This window comes from Mixophyes fleayi, chromosome 3, assembly GCF_038048845.1.
Source record: "Mixophyes fleayi isolate aMixFle1 chromosome 3, aMixFle1.hap1, whole genome shotgun sequence".
Taxonomy (NCBI): Eukaryota; Metazoa; Chordata; class Amphibia; order Anura; family Limnodynastidae; genus Mixophyes; species Mixophyes fleayi.
Window position 1 is genome coordinate 289,760,560 of NC_134404.1, and position 22,140 is coordinate 289,782,699.

At 38.8% G+C, this 22,140-nt stretch overlaps 1 protein-coding gene across 3 annotated transcripts in view; it reads left to right on the top strand.

Annotated features, from left to right (window-relative positions):
* Positions 1-22,140, top strand: part of NINL (ninein like) — an 83,576-nt gene that overhangs the window by 55,950 nt on the left and 5,486 nt on the right. For 2 of the 3 annotated variants that reach the window (XM_075203779.1, XM_075203780.1), the window contains exons 17-27: positions 1,605-1,951; positions 5,612-6,976; positions 7,850-7,954; positions 10,608-10,677; positions 13,368-13,601; positions 13,844-14,128; positions 14,627-14,890; positions 16,751-16,825; positions 17,069-17,182; positions 17,596-17,709; positions 20,764-20,976. In XM_075203779.1, the coding sequence (XP_075059880.1) occupies positions 1,605-1,951; positions 5,612-6,976; positions 7,850-7,954; positions 10,608-10,677; positions 13,368-13,601; positions 13,844-14,128; positions 14,627-14,890; positions 16,751-16,825; positions 17,069-17,182; positions 17,596-17,709; positions 20,764-20,976 (3,186 nt within the window). The remainder of the gene's footprint in view (positions 1-1,604; positions 1,952-5,611; positions 6,977-7,849; positions 7,955-10,607; positions 10,678-13,367; positions 13,602-13,843; positions 14,129-14,626; positions 14,891-16,750; positions 16,826-17,068; positions 17,183-17,595; positions 17,710-20,763; positions 20,977-22,140) is intronic. The other variant, XM_075203781.1, reaches the window with a different exon arrangement.

The window sequence follows — 22,140 nt, forward strand, 5'->3', positions numbered from 1 at the left end:
CCATGTATTTTATATAATATTTAAGGAGTTTTCTATTTTTTAAACATTGCCGCTTAATATAACCACCACTGCCTTACACCCACCCCCTCCTCGACCATATAACAAATGGTGACATAATCTCATCAAGGATTATTACACTGGTTAAAATGCCTGAGTCCCCCCTATACTCGCTTCTACCCAGACGGCTCCCAGGCACTAGTCGGTCCACACAAAAACTTATCAATCATATATGAAATGCTTCTAAAAGTTTAATTGCCGCTCTACGGAAAAACACCTCTCCCCCCTCTCTCTCAGCCACTATTAATAAAGTTTGGTCAGTTTATAGGATGGAAAGCATCACAGCTCATCTTAGAGACAAACCAGTGAATTTCAAGAACACATGGTCTTCCTGAACGAATTACTATGATGCTGAACCTCCCTTGACAACCGTTTGACGAATCTCCATTGCTTTGATAGGTTTCCCCATCAGGCTTATGAAGGATCACCACACATATAAGTTTTGCAAATTCCCAAATTAAATTGATCTCTATATAGCCACATGGGTTAATGCCTCCCTTCCCTATAGTCTGTAGCATAAAACAATGAGTAAAATATTCTCCGGTTCCCCTCCCCATCCCCCTAAAACCTTTCCTTTCCTTTTTGTTCGTCTCCCCCCCCCCCCCCCCCCCTTGAAAAATAAAAACAAACAACATTTCTCTTTTCCGTGTACAACATACCGGATTTTAGATAATTAATCTAAGTCTTTTTTACTATTGTGTGTAAAGTTTATTGAATTTCATATGTAAGCAATATGTTTATACATTCTTTTGGTATGTTTCAAACTCATTGTTTTGTTTTGAAAAAAACCCAATTAAAATTATTTTCAAAAAAAAAACCAAAACAAAAAAACCAAAAACAAATGGTGACATTCTCCCCACCCCACCTGAAACAGAGCAGCTCAGTGTGGGTCATTGCACTGCAGATAACAGCCCAGTATTACTCTCTCCAGCCTTCATTAATAGAGGTCTGTGGCATAATCCCATCATCAGCAAGTGGGGAGTACTGTGTGTGTGTGTGTGTCATTGAGCTATATGGGGGATGGACAGATTGCATTAAGATGGGTCGTCCAAAACTGGACTTTAAATGAAGATGAGACTGCATATTTCACCGTATGCTATAGAATGTGAAGAGGTTTTTTTTTCTTTATCTATCTATCTATCTATCTATCTTTTTTTTTTTTTTTTTTTTTTTTTCTTTAAAAATAAATAATTGATATGATATAGTTTAGCCTATATCGTTAATCCAAATTGACTGAAGTCCTTTCCTAGAGGACTCCATCTTCAGTAAAATTATTCATGAACATGTGGCATTTGTAGGTAGATTGTCCTGGCTTCCAGTGGTAGGTCTGGCACTGGTTTGCTCATTAAAGATGAAGTCCACCCCATGAACCTGTGAGGTGAAGTGTCCCCCTAAGAAGTGGCTGTTGATATTCAATGTCAACCATCCTTCCCCCCCCCCCCCCCAGAATTCAGAATTGTTACATGTAAACTAAGACTTACAGTTAAGTTATCCATGTTTATGAACTTTTGAAGCTATGTTGTTAAAATATGGTCGAATTCCTTTAGGTCAATTATTATGAGAGGGAGGTTGAACTGATGAAAGCTAACTATGAAAAAGAAAGGAAAGACACAGAACACAGCTTCAAGTTGGAAATCAGTGAGTTAGAGGAGCAGAAGGCCGATCTTGAGGAGGTCAATGCCAAATATCAAGAGGTTATAGATGGCTTGAAAGCACAGCTCGCAAACTCTGCTCACGTCCAGGAAATGGAGAAGAAGTTTGAAAAAGAGCGAGCTGCAATGGAAGAGTATTATGCAAAAGAGATCTCTGCACTGGGACAGCGCTTGTCCAGTGAGAAGGAACAACTGGAGGAGGAGATAAGGAGGACACACCAGCATGAACTTCATTCAGTGAGGTCTGATATCACATATTTACTCTATGGTGTTCTAGACTAGACCATAAACCAGGTGATAAATTGTCTGGTACTTGTGCAGTGACTTCCGTCCCATGCTTTACTGATGCAACCTAACCTGCTTGTTGTGGCCATGTTGCTTTCTGTTTCCTTGTACTGTGTGCAGCTGGACTGCAGTGTATTAATGCATGTGTACCACATGAACGGTTCTCAGGGGAATGCTGCTTATCATGCATGGCAATGCCTGTCCTTTATCGTTTTGTAATCCTATACCTGTCTTTAGAACAACTTCAGTATTATATGTAAATAACCACTTGAACTGCACTTTTTGTAAGACAAAACATATTTGTCCTTTGTTTTATGCCACCTTTCATTTAAAGGTTTACCACAAAATGCATGAACATTTTGCTGTCAGAGGGGAGTGGTCTGTTCCACTGTGTCCCAGCCCTTCTGCCAGGAATATTGTGCCTTATCACTGGTGCTGGACACTTGTCACAGGTTTTATTGCTATTAATTGGTAGCGCTGTTAAACAAAAAAAACCACCAAGCATTCTTTAGCTTCAGTTGTCATAGTTTTACTTACACATGCATCCGGTTAAAATTATTAAATCTATTTTAAACTTGCTCATTTCGGAGTGTGTCTTCAGTGTATTTTCATTTGATCTTAAGATTGCCTTCATCACACAGTCACTGCATCATTTTAAGAGCACATTGTGACTGCAGACGTGTAAAGTGCCATGATTTATTATTTTGAATTGCGGCTGTGTGGAAAGTCTACATGAGCTGCAGATTCAATAGCACATTAAGCAGACTACATTCTCTCCGTGATGCATGGTTTGCGAGCGCACTATTGCAATATGCTTAGGAATGCTATCTTAACACAATGTTCTCCGATGTGAGGGTTGATTCCTTTAGAAATAAAATTAAACGGTGACATCGATGCCTATGTGTAATGTTACTGCAAATTGTGACTGCAGGGGGTATATTTACTAAACTGCGGGTTTGAAAAAGTGGAGATGTTGCCTATAGCAACCAATCCGATTCTAGCTGTCATTTTGTAAATGTACTAAATAAATAACTAAAATCTGATTGGTTGCTATAGGCAAATCTCCACTTTTTCAAACCTGCAGTTTAGTAAATATACCCCCAGGAGTGTTCTGGGCTCTTTTGTGTCTAGATATGACTCTGCTAGTTTGCTTTTCACTAGAAGCTGCAGTTGGCACAAGACATAATAACACTTGGTCAGCCATAAGCAACTTTTATTTAACAAATGTAAAACAGACCTGTCTTGAAGATAATGGAAACATGTTAAACCAAGCTACATCAGATGAGCAAATAACCAGATTTTGATTGTTTTGCGATTGACCATTTACACCTTCTGTGATTTGTGTATCCTCAAATGTTCTCAATACTAATACTTAATTGTTTCTTTAATGCTCCTCTAAATTCACGCTTTTTTGCATGATGCAATAACACTGTTTATTGAATGTATAGGACAATATTATAGTGTATGTATAAGATTATGGAATGTTGCTATATGTATATATCTGTACAGTTACGGATTTAAATCACTTCAGTCATTTTCAGTACAGCAGTGCTCCCCTATTGTCTTTAGAATTGGTTCTCCATTGCATCTGTAATCTTCCCGGTATGTTAAATTGGCTGCATATTGTCCGATCCAGCCACTCAGTAGGCCAAACTGGGCGAGATCCGGGCATTCGGTGCCTGAAGTAAAGTGGCTGCATCACTTTGTGTCAGTAGGGCCTAGTACTGTGGTAAGATGACTGCACACAGCCCAGTGGGAGCCATCAGTCATTATCTGCAGACTGCCCAGCATATGTAACCCTGAAAATGGAAGAGAACATATAGTTAGGAACAGAAAAATATTTGTCAATGTATGGTCAATAAATGTACAAATGTTTTAGTGGTCTTTTTGAAATGTGTCCTTGGTAACAAGTGATATAGCCATCAACAAACAAAAAAGCAGAACTTTCAAATTTTGATATTTCATTAATATTTTTATATAGAATATTCAATACCATTCTAAACACCATTTCATATAGCCTTGGGTCATAGGCTTAATACATTTTATTGTCAATACTGTCCACAAGTTACATTTGTTATATGTAATAATATATCAACATTCACAAAGAAACATTTTTGGAGAATATTGTTGGGTGCGGTGGGGGGTGGAGAGGGGGTACAGAATTGGTACAAGGGAGCATAAACTCCACAGACAACAAGAGGCATCAGTGAATGTCCCAATTAAAAGATGAAAGTGGGGATAACTGGCATAATATTACCTTGTAATCATTTTAGAAAAAGGTTTAAAGATACATTGTTAATTAATTAGCTAGTTTGTATCGGGGAATTAAAAATATTCGTTAGTCAGAGCTAATATTGGATAGATGCATATTCCGTTAGAGCAGCATTTCCACATTGTCTAATGAAGTTCTAAAGTTAGTTTGCTATTAACCATGATTATGCCTGCAACTCTGTCTGGCCCTGAGATTCAGTGTTTTTTCCAATGATCCAGAATGATGGGCTACTGGGTTTATGATATTAGGTCCATTTCAGGGCTTATGGCCAAAATCTCCAGATTACTTCGTCCAGCAGTCCCTAGCTCCATGATTTTCTGCTGTCAGTGTCCCTTATTTCTTATTTTACAAGTACTGACAGTGATGGCTGGTTTTCATACTTTCATGTGCCCAAAAAAAACCTGTTAATTTTTCGTTGATTATCTCCCCCCCTCCCCAAAGATATTGATAAAATATTAATCTTTCTCTAAAACAAGAACTCCGGTCTTCTTGATATTTTAGGAGCAACCATTCCAGCCTCTGAAAGACTGTCTGCAGTGCCAGTAGACTTATAGACAAGCAGTCTGGTGTGCATAGATTAAAAGGATTTCCCCAGAGCAAAACCTTGTTTCACATATCTAGATCCTGGGGCAACTTGAATTGTCACTATACAGGTCATTTTCTTTACAGGGCTTCTGGCTTAAGTGACATAAATTATTACAGTTTTAATGTAACTACTTAATTCAGATATTGCACTATCAACTGCTTCCCTCTCCTACATTTGGAAGTAACCCTTGCATGGAAGATAACTGCTCCAATTATCTGAAAGACGGAGGATAGGGAATTGGGCAGAGTTTTGATGCATAATATTGCTACAATCCCTCATTAGCTACCAGGGAAGTGATCCAGTATAGAAACCCAGCGGTATAATTTAGGTGATTACTGACCATGAAGAAGCATCAATGTTTTGCTTACCGGGGAGAATAGTCCTGGGATGTTTGTTACACACATTCTGATTCGCTAGTTAGATTCTCAGCTTTACACTTTAAATAACATTCGGAATGCTGAGGAGTGAAAGAGAATTCTAGGTTGTTGCTATTAGAAACCTGCTTTTAAATTATATAAGTAATTAGGCACATAATAAGTTTAATGAATGTGAATGAACCATCCTCAGTGTAAGTATAAACTGGCTGGTAGGGTAATTAATGCAATCTATACATTTGTTATATATAAGGCTTCTTTGACTTGTATTGATTGTAGGTTGAACAATTCTTGATAACATTCATTGTGTTATCAGAGTCCTCTAGACAGGGTCTTTGCAATGCATAATTTGATTTAATTCAGGTGACCATCCATTTATCTATAGGGAAGAGGCAGAGGAAGAACTTGCCATGAAACTGGCACAGATTGAAGCACAGTACACAGAGTATTGCCAGTGTTTAATGCAGCAGCACCTCAATGAAAAGAACCAGCTCTTGCAAAAACACGAGTTGGAAAAGACGGAGCGGATTCAAGCTCACACCTATGAGATAAAGCAGTGGGAAGAAAAAGAGAGGACCTTACTGACCAAGTGGAAAAAAGATCAGCTCAGAATGGTAGAAAAACAAAATGAGGAGCAAGCTAGTATTTGTAAGTCGTTTGCCATTGAAAAGGAAGGAGTAGAAAATAAATATAGAGATCACATTAATAGACTTAACCAGGAAATTGATGGTTTAATTGCTAAAAACTCTTCCATCCTTGAGAGAGAAGAGCAGTACTCTGCAGAGGGAAGACAGCGCGATCATCGTGTGGAGGAAAATGTAGCTGATCTAAACCAGCAGCCGCTTCCTCTCCTGACACTGAATGAAAAGGCAGCTAGAGGACAGGTTGTATGTGACGTGTACAAACACTCAGTGCATACACCAGTGGTGGACAATGAAGATAGTTCATTACAGATAGGAACTGTCATAGAAATGCACAGAAAGCAGACGGACACCCACAATGCTCTGAACAATCAGGAATCCTTTTCTTTGGAGATGGCGGAGGTAGGGCCGTCTTTGAAAGATGCAGAGGAGAGCGCATTGATAAAGCTACAAGAGATGGAGGGCTTGGTAACCTCTCTGAGAGCACAGCTGCATGACAAGACAAAGGCACAAGAAACCCTTGAGAACCACCAGAAAGGATCTGAGGAACATGCACATTTAAACGGCACGCTGCAAACCAGAGAAGATGAATGGCTGCTTTCTGAGACAAAGGCTAAAGAACTAATGTCTCAGTTGCAGGAAAGCTGTGAGCCTGTCCAAAACCAGGAATCCAACTTTCAGCTGCTTGTTGGAGACGAAGAAGGGCTGGAGAGACAGGTGACTGCCTTAGCAGGCCATACTAACTTGAAGTACATGCTGAGTTTATTGAGGGGTAAAGTATTAGATGTGTCCGAACGGCAGAATCAGGCTGAAGATGGCACAGTTGAAAATGTGCCCCTGACTCAAAATAACGACATGGAAGATCTTCTAGCTATTAATACTCTATGCCAGAGGCTTACGTACAAAGACCATGAGCTAATTGGCTGGCAGGGGCAGATGGGAGAAGCTATGAGTCTGTGCCTGCAAATGGAAGAGTGGGCGACCAAACAAGTCCAGGATGCCAGGGGGGATCTGGAGAGAGAGAAGAGCAGTCTGAAAGACAAGCTTTTCGAGCTAGAAGAATTGGTACGGATACTAGAGCAAGAGACTGCAGGAAGTCAGGATGACAGGTTAGAACATGGATTTTTTTCCATTTGAACTCCAAAATCTCAATTATCCACTGAATGAGCACTTGACACATTACTAACCGCACCACTGACCACTTGATCTGGGGAGATTCCATAGTTTGGTTGTGATTTCAGAGGATTTAATCTTGGCAACTGTATAATATCTTGCTTGCTGATTTCCTTTTCTAATCATTAACACAGAATTACCAGTATTTCTCTCGATTTTCAAGGCATGATGTTTTTTGTTGTTGTTTTTCGGAGTTTGTATTCCAGGGGCTAAAACTTGAAGGAAAATTTGAAGTTCCATTATTGCTGTTATCTAATTTTCACACTCCAGTTTTCTTGTCTCCACTTTGATAAATTGACAAATCTGCTACCAGTGGTAGAGTTTTGATTACAATTTCCTATGTCCTATATTATCTTCTATTTAGTCCAAGACCTGGGTTTAAGATTAAAATAAAAAAATCAATAGTTCTATTTGATTTGTAAGACTGTTCTCTATAGTGCTGGTCTAACAAATCCTCACCTTTTTTTATTACATCATACTAATGAGACATGTACGCTGCAGATATCCTCATACATGTATGACATGTGGTAAAGGTGAGGTCCCTCCATCTCAATATCTATAATATTCTGCTACGTACTGTCATCCTCTTCATTGTTTAGTTGTCAGCTGTGCCAGGGTTCAGAGAGTAATCTGTAACCTGTAACTCCCAGTCAGAACTTTCATATAACTCACAAAATGTATTTCTACTAACTCACAGCACCCTCTTTATATCCACTACTGATAATGGGAGACCCCTTTCTACATGCTTTTGCAGTTGATAATGGTTCCCTGCGGACACACTTTTATGATATCGCTTCTCTTTGACATAGGTTGGAGCTCAACAGACTGTCTGACGATAACGTCTTCCTCAGGAACAAGGTGGAACGACTGCAGCAACAAGTCCTAAGCTTGGAAGAGGCAAACAAGAAATACAGGTAAGGAATCCAGATATGCATCACATTGCTAAACTATCTGAAAGTGCTGCTATCGTATAACAAATAAAATGCCCCCAATGCCTGTCATGCAATGCATTAAGGAATACATTCAAAATGACTCCAGTCAGAAGTGGGTGGGGCCTATGAAGTACATACAAGAGATGCTCAGCAAGTGCAATAGGTATCTTACACCACAAAGCGTTGCCTATTACATACATTGTGTGTGTTTACAGGATAGCTGGAAGAAATGTAATCTTGTTTTAAGTAAAGAATTTACATTTATATGACCGTTTTTGTGTTATATATATATATATATATATATATATATATATATATAATATAAATATTTTTGCTCTAAAGCTTTGAAATGATATATGACACCACAAAATATTAAAACGACCAGGTAGTTTATGGGTCTCATGGCTAGCAGAGCTGGGATTGGAGGGCATTAATGAACTGTTGCTCCAAAAAACTGTCTAAAAACAGCAGTAGAAAGTTAATGGACAAAGATGTCATACTGTATACAAACTGCAGTGGTGCTTTATAAATGTCCTCTGACTACACCTTACACTCATATTATACCATGTCTGACCGTGTGTAGCACAAGTGCTTTAACAGCACTGGTTTAATGTTTCATGTGCTGTTTGCCTTTCACACTTATCACTACGAGGGCGAGTATTAAACCCCACCCCTTTTCAGACAACTTCACCGTTTTGCAAGAACGTGCAGAGGGCGCAGGATTTGAAAGTTTCCTCAATATCTTACTTTGTACAAAATAATTATCCACAATGAGATGATTATATCTAATATCTTAGTTAAAGAAATTCACACCTAACATCAAAGTGAGAGGTGCTACTTTTCTATTTACAACCTCCAACTCTGACCATTATAAGTGAATGTTAGAATTTAGTTTCAGACGGGTTGTCAGCCCTATCAGTTTAATTTAGACACATTGCTAAATGACAGGAATATCTGTCAATTTTGTATGAAAAAAAGAAAATAGGGGGTGACTTCACCATTTGGCTTTATGAAGGCTAAAACCTTGACAAAGCCAAACGGCGAAACGCGCTTTGGAGTTTCTGTTTATATTGTTTCTAGTTTGAGTCGTAAATGAGTGTATGCCTTATGGTATCATGAATGAATGGAATAATTTCACCAGGATTTAGAATCTGCCACTAGCAGGTGGGAGGGCTAGAATAGTGCACTGGTTTTGAACATAGAATGAATAGCGGACTATATGTATATAGATGGATTTGGCTAATTAACAATGGAATACTCACTCGCTCCCAAAAAATCCTTATACCACAGCAAGTAAAATAATCTACATTTAACTGCAGCAGGAGAATTACTGGCTACAAATGTATATACTTAATGAATGGTGTAGTGCAGATTTACACTAATCCCATTTTCAGTGTTACGGATTATTGGGGGTAAGTAAAGGGCAGAAGTAAGAATACCCTACAACCACTATATCTACAAGGGTTACGCTGATTTATATGAATAACAGTGTATCACGTGACTCATCAGCATATTAATACGTTAAACATAAGCAAGATAGCTGTACAATATAACCCACATGCTGCACAAGCAGTAAATAGGACAACATTAATGTGATCGGATATAATTTCTAATGCACCATAATAAAACATGGGTGCTACACCTATTGTAGACTGAGACCAAGCATGATGTTCAGTAAAGCAATAAAGAGAACTAATAACCCAGTACATTGTATATAACAAATGGTAATAAAATGAGCCTGGTATAACCCAATTATACTGGGTCCATTATCTAAGGCAGAGTGGATATTGAGTGATTGCTTATGAATAGAAGTGATTATATTTATTAATGGGACCGTTTTGTTTTTCAAATAAATTGATTTGTATCTTGATGAAGAGAAATAAATCAGATGATGGCACTTGCAATTTCAAAGGATATCTTTCCTACAAAATACATTTTCACGATTTCCTTCTAAATACGTTATTTTTATTTCACTGTTTTATTATAGTGAAGGAAACTCAAAATGTATCCATTTTACTAATAAAGATATAATAGATACATCGGTGCACTGCAAGACAATGTACCCTCCTATTTCTTTTTTTCTTACAAATATGTGTGGATTTCTGTTTGGTTATTGGAGGCAGCACCCTCTTGTCAATATGTAATATTAACACAATGTATCGATAGGGGTATAACAAATACTTGAGTAATACAACTGGTGCGGCTGGAATATATGTGTGTTCTGAAAAATAACTGCACTCTGTACTCCTAGAAACAAAGCCTCACATTTAGAAGGGAACATTAATAAAACAATGCAATTTTTTCCCTTCTACAGAAATAATTAAGCAGGATTTGCTCTTCAATGTATGTAGTGGTCAAATTGCAAGAAGTCTACTTACGGAATTGTTTGTTAAGTGGAAAAAATAAAATATGTTTTTGTGCAACAATCTCTATTTACAAATAAAGACATAGCAGTTTGAACAAATGTGTCATCACCATCAGAATTAAGTGTTTTTGAATGGATTTGGTGTAAATTGAATTGTTTGCAAATAACTACAGGACCCGAAAACTGGGAGAATCACTTGTATCTACACTATTCATATGTTTGATTCATTACAGCAGATGGTTTCATATTTATTTTATTTGTTGTACATAGAAGTCAGGTGGAGGATCTCATGACACAAACTGATCAGACACACAGGACATTGGAAGAGCTTGGCAAACAGGTGAGAAATGCTGATTGGTCTTCAGTTTTGGAAAGGTTAATGGTTTGACCTCATTCATTCCTCAGGTAGTTTGTGGAATGTCCTCATGTCCTTACTTTTTATTGCATCATCATAAATGCATGAAAAGATACATTTATTCTATTTATAACATATAGGCAGAAAGTGTATATTAGGAATATATAATAAGGCCTTGTACATATGGGTACCAATAAATTGTCCACGGTGGTGTCACGCTGAGATGCTTTCCAAATACCTTGTACATGCTCACAAATTTAGGGTTAAATAATCCCGTTGAAGAGTGCGCTCTTTGATCCTAAGGGTACACACTGTGTATTCAAAGAGATCTTTGGGCAGGGGGGGCATCTGCCCCCTGGGCCGGTCACATAGTGGGTTACCTTGGGCAACATGCATTTTTTTTCTTTAAAATGTTCCTAATAGACTGCTGAGTTGCGTCTTATCCCTGGGCAACAGTTTGCCAGCCCTCCTCTGTTTGGACATGAGGCAGTGCTACCAGCAGTGTTGTCTCACATCCAAAGACAGTTTGCATTCAGCGAGTGCTTGTGCATTCAAAAATAGAAAATTAGGTTTTATTAATTTAAAAGTGTCCACAAACCTGTAAGCCAGTGTTTCCCAAACTCAATCCTCAGGGACCTCTAACAGTGCATGTTTTCCCATATCTCCTTGCTGGAGCACAGGTGTAATCGTTACTGACTGACACATTGTAACAGATCCACAGGTGGTGTAATTACAATGTGTCAGTCAGTAATAATTACACCTGTGCTTCAGCAAAGAGATATGGAAAACCTGCACTGCTAGAGGTCCCTGAGGACTGAGTTCGGGAAAGATGTACTGCGGATAAAAATAAAACATCAGCAATTACAGTTTTGATTACTAATCGACTAACTTTCAGGTTGTGTGTTCGTAAAGGAGGAAAAGGAGAAAAAATTATATATTTGTAAAAAAAATTGTGTTTTGTCTTATGATTTTCCATGTAATTAATTGCATCCAGTTAAGGTGCTGGACGCTCCCGAGGACATGGATACCACGTGCTCTCACAATATGTATGGTGAGCACAACCGCAAAACACTATAGTGTGTACACGTGGAATATTCCTGCACCATTAAAGAAACTGAAAAGTCCAATCAATATTAAAATACAAGAATTCCTCCTATAAAATACAAAATCTGAAACAAAACAATGAAGAAATTTCAAAAGTGTTTTTAAAGATTTTTATCATTAAGACTGTAAATGTAAAATAAAATGTATAATAGACATTGTTTGTGGCTAAATGTCTCCCATAAATTCTAACCACAGAGCATGAAATGGTCAGATAAACCTATAAAATATAGATTTTCGCACTGATTGTGCCAAATGCACAGAGATCCTACATTTCTACTTTTCTATACACTTGCTTATGATTAAATGGACAAAATGAGAATGGCACAGAAAAGCACACAGGTTAAATTGGACACTTTGATTGGGCATTGCAGGTGTAGAAATAGAATTGCCCAGTAGGGGGGGGTGACTAGGCAGGATTCATCAATTCCATGCATGTTCTGAGACCTGGAGAAAATAAAATACTTTAACAAATGTATATTTTGTTAATAAATTAATTATCCCCTATTAGCATCTTGTTACAGTTTCCTCTATACATTCTAGTAGGAGAGGGCACATGTTCACACATGCTTCCAGAGGGGAATCCCAGGCAAGCCCTAAGGCTTGCTCAAGTGACCAGGGATGCCCCCTCCTAGACTCTGACAATTGCTGGAGATCACCCAAGCCTGCAGATCAAAGAAAGGCGTGGGCTAGCGCCAATGAATCCTAGTGGGTTGCCAGAGGAGATTGGTGGCAGTCCTCATGGCCAAAGACCCCCACCTTTACCAGAATACACAGAGAGGGGACTGAAAAACCCATAAAAACTGTATTATATTAAAAAAACAAAAAAACACAGAATTGTATATTTTGTTCATGGCAGTTTGTGAATGTCTAAACAAGCTGCCAAGTCCACATGCAGACTGATTGATGTGGACCTGACAGTTACAGAAGCTTAGGACATGAGACTTCGGTGGCAGTCTGGGCACAGAATCGCTTTAGTGGCAGTTAAAGGGTTAAGTACAGATTAACGCTAAGCAATTCTTGTAACTTCCATTTCACCCCCCATTATTTACGCTCTACAAACACTGCCCAAAAGATCGGAGAGCTTGAAGCCTGAATGATGGATAACTGGGTAGAAAGACATGTAAGGAAATTGGATAGGGGAGTTGTTCAGTTTTTGAGGGGTGGTGGTGCTGCATTTAGTGTTTAGCCACCCTCCTTTGTACATTCACGTTCCCTTTATTACTGGGAATAGCCCTAAAGACTTATTAAGTTTGCAGTGTACATGTACAGTCTACAACTTATTACAGCACAATAAGAACTGGTAGAATGGTCTGACCCTCTTTGGCCACAAGAGCTGGTCCACTACAGTCTCTGCATGAATTGACTAAAGTATTGAAATTATTGTGGCCTTTTCCTGTCAAGACGTATGCCTAGTCACTGATTCATTACCTGTAATTTACCTATAGGTATTTATGGAAATATGAATCGGCATTTAATTGTAGTTTTCCCATTGTTTATATTCAATCTTTTTTATGTTCTGACGAATAAATCAAATCTAGACGGTGTGATTTGAAAGCCCATTTCTCCTACAGCACCATGAATACCAGAATGAGGTGTCCAGGTTAAATACACAGCACAAGGAGACTATCCATCAGTTAAACATCAGATTGGAAGAGCTCACTGAGCAAAAGGATGAAGCAAGTGCTGATTTGGGGAAACTCCAGGAAGCTCTAAATGCTCTGAACATCGATAAGCTTCAGCAACAGTCAGACTGTCAAAGAGAGCGAGAGCAATTGGAGCAAGAACTGCAAATGTCCAAACAAGAGGTAACGTGGTGTAATTAAGGAAATTAAAAGTAGAGAAGCACCGTATCAAGCGGAAAGGTGTGCAGGGTGTAACATGGGCTGTGGAGAGGGAAGTGCTGCCTACAGGGCTGTAAATGGACTCTAGAATGTGTAGCAGGAAGAAGCACAGAGTTCGGGAAGAGAAGTAATGGTATTCAGAGGGTTAGGAGCAGGGCAGAAGAGTGGAATACATGTAATATATAGATTCTTGCCATCCTCTTTAGAACGAGAAGTACTGGGATGAATTGTGCCAGGTGAATGCACAGAGCCTCCAGCTGACCAGCACTGTATCTGATCTAAGCGCTCAGAGAGACGGGACTTATGAGACCATACAAGAAATGAATGTCAGACTGAAGGTGATGGCTGAAGAAAAGCATGATGCAGGCGCACTGGTAGAACAACTACAGAGAAAGCTCAGCAGCCTGGAGGGAGAGAACCTTCAGGGCCTGGCCGACTGGCAGCGACAGAAAGATCAGCTAGAAAGTGAGCTGCAGATATCAAAACAGGAGGTAGATATACACTGAATTATAATATGATCACTTGTTCTGTTATATTACATGACCACAATACACGATTACTTGTCGCCTTCCCAACCTTTTACATACCAGCATGGCATCATTTATCCGTGTTACACAACCTATTGTGTTATATTCCTATCCCACTAAATTCTTACATTGCTCTCTCTCCATCTGGTGTCATATTCATGGACTGCCCACCTCATCATTATCCTCCTATGCACAACTGGCCTGTTGGTTATTCAGTTCTTAATGTATGCTATTTAGACGGACAGTGACCATCACATCTGGATATGTGCCAGATGTGATGTGCCTGCCAAAGTCATGCCGGATAATTGTGCTACAATCACCTTTATATGAATCCAAGTTCAACACGGTATGAATTGTAATACTAAAAGTGTATATATATATATATATATATATATATATATATATATATATATATATATATATATATATATATATATATATATTGCCTTGTTTCATTTTCAGAACCATAAGGTCCGTAATGAGTTATGGCAGCTGAATTGTACAGTGTCTGATATGAAGATGCAGAATTCCGGTGACCAGGACAACATTCAGCAGTTACACAGCAGGCTGAGTGATGTGAGCCAGCAGAAAGAAGAGATTGCAGCGACTATGGAGAAACTCCAGGAACAGCTCATAGCTATGGAGAGAGAGAAGGACCAACAGCAGGCGGACTGGCAGCAGCATAGAGAGCAGCTGGAACTAGAAGTGCAATTATCTAGAGATAAGGTATCCCAAGTACAATGCACCAACAGCTTGCTTAGATTAGAAACACGTTATGTAATTTAACAATTTGCTTTATAAAAAAAAAAAAAAAAGAAGAGAAATGTACATGTTATATTATGGTCCCTGGCCTAGTCATGTCCCGACACTCCTAACTTGCACTTTTATTTTTTCCTGGCATACTGATGTTAAAATGTTGGGAGACATATTTGGAGTCACTGATTGTGAATCACTGTTGTATTATATGACACTTTGGATCGTGATTGATGCCAACTTTGAAAGAATTAGCTTTATATTGCTCAAGGATACAACAGTGACTGTATTGCAGAAAATTTATTTTGACATATATTCTATTTACTTCACCAAATTACTTACCATGTGCTAAGAATACATAGTCTGCTCTGACTTATTGCAGTATCACCGTATTTTTGTCCTAATAATTGATAAATAAATTTAAGATTTAAGTATTTCCAAAAATATGTTTTGAGCATATTTGAAGTGCTTTAACACTTCAGATAGGATCCTAATATACTTGCCTAATCTTTTGTATGTGATTTATATTACTGAAAAAAAACCCCTTATGAGTGTATTGTTTTGTGGTCAGAACCAATGAAATGCTAGCCATCAGATCAGCCTACCAGTTCCCAAGAATGCAGCTCTTCAATTCACTATGAACTGGTGACATCACTGAAAGGTGCCGTTTATGCCTCGGTAATGTTACTAGTTCCTGAATTGACAGGTTGCATTCTCTTGAATATGGTTCAGCCCAGAGAATGGTTGGTTGCACCCACTCTGTGTAGATGACATTTTAAGAAAGGTATAGTTGTTACATAAAGATTTGCATAGAAGTCCAAATCGCTAAAATGTGTTAAAGTATAACAATTGTTCCTGTTATTATGTATTATATAGATTTACTATGCCAGTCTTAGTGACTGCCAGTATTGTCTTTTAGCTCCAAGTCTGAAGAAGACTCCGTTAACATTAAAGAAACATCAAACTTAATAAAAATCTTGTCTTAAATAAAAGACCTTATAATAACATCCACAATCCACAAATATATATGTAAAATACTCAGAGTACTGGGGGTAAATGTATGAAGCTGAGAGTTTTCTGGCAGGTTTGAAAAACCAATCAGAGTCTAGCTATCATTTATTTAGTACATTCTTCAAAATGATAGCTAGAATCTGATTGGTTGCTATAGGCAACATCTCCACTTTTCAAACCCGATGGAAAACTCTCAGCTTGATACATTTACCCGCTGGAGTGTCTGGGATGAGTTTAGGTTGGGCAGCTGACGAACAAATGGTTCTTTCTTTTTATGTAAATTTCCCCTCCTGTTTTGCTCCACCCCACCTCCCTCTTAACAATGCTAGAATTTAAATTAGTGCAAAATATATAAGTAAAAGTTCTTCCATCCTAACAGGCATTGAGTCGTATGTACATTTGTATTTACTATGTAGCGAAGTGCTAACCACTGTAAGCTCTTCTGTTTTCAGTCATTTCCTACAAAAGGTGTCTGGCTGTAGCATCCTTCACCTGCATGACTGATGTGAGGTCTGCTGTGTATAGGGCAATGTCTCCATACAATCACAACCTTATATCAAATATACTCCTGAAACTTGACCTCTTTTTATGCATTATTTTTTTTCCTTTTAAATGCTTGGAACATACACAGTCTTTATCTGTAATGATGACATCCTTTTTACACTTGGGCCATGTTTTGGGATAAGCAGTCAGATGAATTCATTCACAAGTGTACGGTTTGGGAAAGGCTCGTTAACTAGTTAGGAATAGTGGAGAAAAAGAGTTGAGTGAAGAAATTTGCTTAGTCACCATATGTGTTTTCATCTTCTATTTATGAAACAGATCCAAAATCTGATTCTCAAACACAAGCAGGAAAAACAAGACATTCTAAATGGATTGGATGAAACCAATAAACAGGTGCTCAGTTACTTTCTGCCTTAGTTCCTCAGTAGGATCTTTATCTTATCCTCAGCTTTGTGGACTTTGTGTTGTAGTATTTTGGTTAACTTTTAACATCTAAAAATGATTTCTGCCACTTACATTTGTCTTTGTTTTAGTAAAAAATAATGTGGTTATGTTATACTGCTACTAACCACTTGTTTGTAACATGCCAGATTTGATTACTAGACTACAAATGTTATGATCATGAATCCTTTACAGCTCTTGGTTATAACAAAGCTTCAAGAAGAAGTTTCAGCATTAAAGCAAGCTAAGCAATCTATGGAGGATCAGTGTCAGTCTGCTACCAAACTACTGAAAGAAGCCACTGAAAAGGTAAATATGATTATGTGCATAGTGATCCATACCTCCCAAAACTAAACCAGGAGAAAAGAAGCCCTGCCCTGATCTTCCCAAACCTTTCAATTGGAGGGAACACTGACCTGTTCCCTCCAGCTACACCCAAATGCATGTGCAGTCAGTCCCGCTTTCTGATAGGCCACGTCAGGACTGGAAGATCAGGACGGTTCCGCCAAAGATGTGACTACTGTAAAGTGTGGAAAACTAGTGACTTATATATTAATATGTACAAAGTGTGTTGTCTGTGAGATGTGTTGTCTGGCAGGTGGAGCATTTTATTGCACTGACTAGAGCACAATAATAATTACTGCTAGTCTGAAGTCTACAAATGCTGTCTTTTTAGCTCCCTGCAATTTACACATTACATTATTTTTATCTCCATTTCCCAGGTGAGTCACATAGAAGAGTTGAAACGTAACTTGGAGCAAGCGGAGGAGGAATGTCAGGGTTTGAATATGACCCAGGATCAGCTTAGACTGGAACTGGAGGAATCACAGGATCAGGTACATTTCAGTAATCACATTGTGATTGCCTTGTGGGTCGTCTTTGTCAGCATGGACTAAGCTCCCACATGCTGATATCTGGATATTGGATCTGTTTCCAGTTGAGCCTCACATGGCCATACCCATTCTCCAGCAGACCGCACCTGTTTCAGACACTGAAAACTGTCTCTGGAAAATCAGGGCTGTTGTCAGGAATGTTGATGGCCAAATTGAACCGATTATATCTTGGTTAGTTATGGCGAATGTTGCTGGTCTGCTCCTGAAAATTATAGAAAATATGTCTGCGCAAGAGAATTGATAATATGATTAATCAAGATAAAAATTATCAAACAAATCACATTCCCAAGTATATAAAACATATAGTTCTATTTATTGATTCTAAAAAATATAAAATGAAAAACACAAACATTCATTATGAAATATGATGACATTTAGGAAAACATGGACCCAACAATTAGCAAAACCTGGTCTGAATGCAATGATGCCAAATTAGATGTTGACATCTAGGATCTAATGATTCAGATTGTGCACATAAATAATCAAAGTCCTGTTATAGCCCATGCAAGCGAACAATAAAACCAAACGATATGCTTCTGAATGTAAAATTCATAAATTGATGGATATAGAAGTCAATGTGCTAGCATGTAGCCGGCTACTCACAATTGCTAATGTCAGATGAAAGGCTGGAAAATCCGTATTGAAACACTGCAGTGTATAGGAATGAATAAGTAAATAAACTGAGGAGATGAGGACTTTACCGATGTGTCGGCTACATTTTGTTGTAGCCCTCTCGTAAATTAGAGCCTGCAAAAATCGTATAACAGCCGTGATGTGTGGCAGCATAAAGGTACAGGAAAGCACTTGGAGGCACAGTCAGGATAGTTGGTGCAAAACTTTGCCAATATCCGACTCAAAATAGAGCCCTCTGGTTGAACTAGCAGTGGCGCTAGCCCACTAGCAGGACAAACGAGGGGGAGATGATTGACCGAATCCTCGACTGGTGTAGATACTCCCACCTGTTAGAGTCCTGTGTGAATGGTGCAGAGGTTATTCCTCTGTAAATACAAATAGATGGATGATTTGCAAGCTCAAACAGATATGATGAAGAGCCTTAGCGAGAACCTTGACGCGTTTTTGTGCTAACGAGCACTTTCAGAAGGAAAAGGAGTGCTCCTGAAAATTGTATCGCCCAAATTTTAGCAGTCTTTATTAAAAAATCAAATTATTCAAAAGTATACAATGACAGATAGTATTGCTTATAAAATACATGATCTACATAATCTGAAAATTTAAATTGAAGGAACCTTTTTTTTTTTAATTAGAACCTTTTGGTTAACCCACAGTTAGGAAATAGTTATTTTTCAGTACCACCATTTAAATTGCCCACTGGGCCATATGACATCGTCCATATTATAAGTGAGAGTATTTTATGATAATACCCCCGTACTCCAGAATGAAACCTAAATATGTAATATTGTACATTAACATGACTATTCATCACTATAACTGTTTAACAGAACTGAAATAAAACAGACAAGTTGAATGTGTGCACTTTGTGTCATGTAGGAGTATGTTAGACACCACAGTGTCCTTATACCCAGGAACCTCACATCACGACTTGGTGCTGCTTTTGCATAAAAAAAAAGTAGTGCAAACCAGACGTGAAAGTGCATATATAAAGAATGCCTTTACTAAGCATTTTACATCAATGGAGGCTAGATGAGTCTATTGATGTGGAATGACAACTATTAACAATGCAATGGAGCCCCCATTCATTTTAATGGGGTTTCTACAGTACCACACAACCACACTCATATAAATGACTAGTTGGAAATGAATAGGAAGAAAAACAGTACAATGCTGGTGTAACTGCTTGTTGTTATCCTGGATTGGGTATTGTCACAGTACACTCCCATAGGGATGAATGAACTCTATCAAGTGTTGTAACATACTTTGAATGCGCTGGAATGGATTAAGCAGCCATGGCGCAAAAGTATAATGATGATACAAAATAAAGTAAGTACAGGTGATGTCAGATCTGGATCAGCCAATCGGAGAGAACCATGGAGACAGTGTTTAACCTTGCATTTTATTTGCAGTATGTGCTAGCTGTGATGCACTGTCAGGCATAGTCTGGGGCCTAAGACCAATGTTTCTTCCATTTTGCCCATTGAGCCATCCATGGTTGCTTCATTACTACCACACGTCATAATTTTCATACAAGTATAGGGGCTTTAATCTAATCAGGAGCTAAGTACCAGCTCCAGCACATTGTAACGTGGAAACACATCAGCAGATATACACTTTGTGTTACCGCAGCTTCACCTCACACTGAACAGTGATTTGATCACCAATGAGCAGTTATTGGTCATATTGCCCTGAAACTCTGTTTGAAAAGCAGCAATCACCCATCAACATTTGATCATGATTGAAAATCCAGTCAGGTGAAGACATTGATCTGCCATTGTGTACAGTTATCTGTTCACTACATTAAATGAGCCCCATCTGAACTTGTAGCTTGGTCAGAGTTTTGGGCAACAAGATTTGTCCTATCTGGCCACAGATGTGGTCGCTCAGGCACTTGTGTTGAGTGATTTGATTTTACTTGTATATGGAAAGCTTATGAATTAGGACGTTGGGTGCAACTTAATTCATCCCAAATGGCCAGTGTCATGGTCTAAATATGTTCCAAATGGAATGCAAGAAAACTCTGATAGGGCAGTTGATCCCACTTTTACTGTCCACACAGACAACAATGATATATGGGAAGCAGAGGAGGTGGTAAGAAATATATATGGACAACATTGTATAATTTATTCGCAGTCTACTCTGTGTAACATGTATACTTTTGATCTGCATGGACAGTATATACAGTACAGGACTGAAATCAATAGATTTCTGTGCTGTGATATTTCTTGGGGAGGTTTCTCTCATTGCTTCCTGCTTCCCTTCTGGTGCTGATAAAACTGAGCCATCTGCCAGACTGTATATGCCAACTCTGTGGCTTTCTGTCCATTTCTTACTTGTCTATCTCACTGACTTCTCATTACACAGCTATTGGAAGCCAACACCAAGCTGACGCTTGCACAGTCACAGCATATGCGAGAGGTCCAGCAGATGAAGGAGAAGATGGACTGTACTGTGCCCAAGGAGCAGCTGTCCCTCTTACAGAACCGACTCTTAGAAGAACAACAGAAGGTCCAGCAGCTCCAGGAGAGAATGAGGTTTCACGCTGAGCAGACCAACCGGCAGCTGGCCATGCAGCAGGTACCGCACTGTCACTAATATAACTCTGACCATGTGTATATATGTTTATTTGATGAATTTGTGGAACGTTTCTTCTAAACCAAACTCCTTCAGTCTTTTCTAAAACTACATAAAGAAGAGTTTGGAAACGTCCCGCTTGTACCAGCCCTTGATTGGTAACTGCAGCCTTTATGTAACTTGTAACAAACACCCCACTTCCCCACAATTAGCATAACCATAATCCACACCTGGGACCACACTGCAACTATAGGTGCTTAAACCCACCAGTGCTGCAACACTTCTTGTTCTGGTGTTGACAACCAGGAGAAGTGAACGGTGAAACAGATCTTTGTCAGTCTCTAACACTGGGCAGCGCTCATAAGACGTGCATGCTGCACTTCTTATATGGGAATGTGCACAGCAGCATTGTGTCTGGAGCCAGCCTATCATCCATTATCTTTATTACTAAAAAATGAATGGGGGTGTCTCTGACTCCTCAGCACTCTGATAGAGGGCATCAGTGATCACTCATTCACTGTCTGCTTCTCTTATCACTGACCACTACACTATAGCTGGGTACACAGTACAGAAAATTACTGCAGATGCGATTTCTGTAACGATTTTACCAATGACTGAAAGTCCCGATGAGCATGCTGATTCATGTGTACACACCTACACGATTTACCGTCAGATCTGTGCTCTACATCTGTCCTAACCATCTGCTGAAAAGATCATGGGGCAAATGTATGAAGCTCCGATTTTTTTCAACTCGCCAGAAATCAGCGACTTTGCAGGTAAAATGTAAAGCGGCGATGGCTTGTAAAGGCAAGTTTCCGGCGAGTTGAAAAAATCGGAGCTTCATACATTTACCCCATGTCTCTTAAGCCTGTTGCACACACTACAGATTTTTCACCCAATTATCATATCAATCACACTATAAATTACTGTTAGGTCCGATATTGCATCAGTGTGTACACTCCCACTGTCATGTTTTATCGTTTCAAAGTACATCATAATGTTTAATTTGATTTTATAACCGGACTAAGAATCACTATGAATGATGACGGACAAGTGTGGAAGTGTGTATGCACTCGCAGCCAGCAGTGCAAGGCAGATCGCCCTAGAGATTACAGAGTCACAATCTTTTCAGCAAATGGTTATGACAGATGAAGAGCACAGATCGGA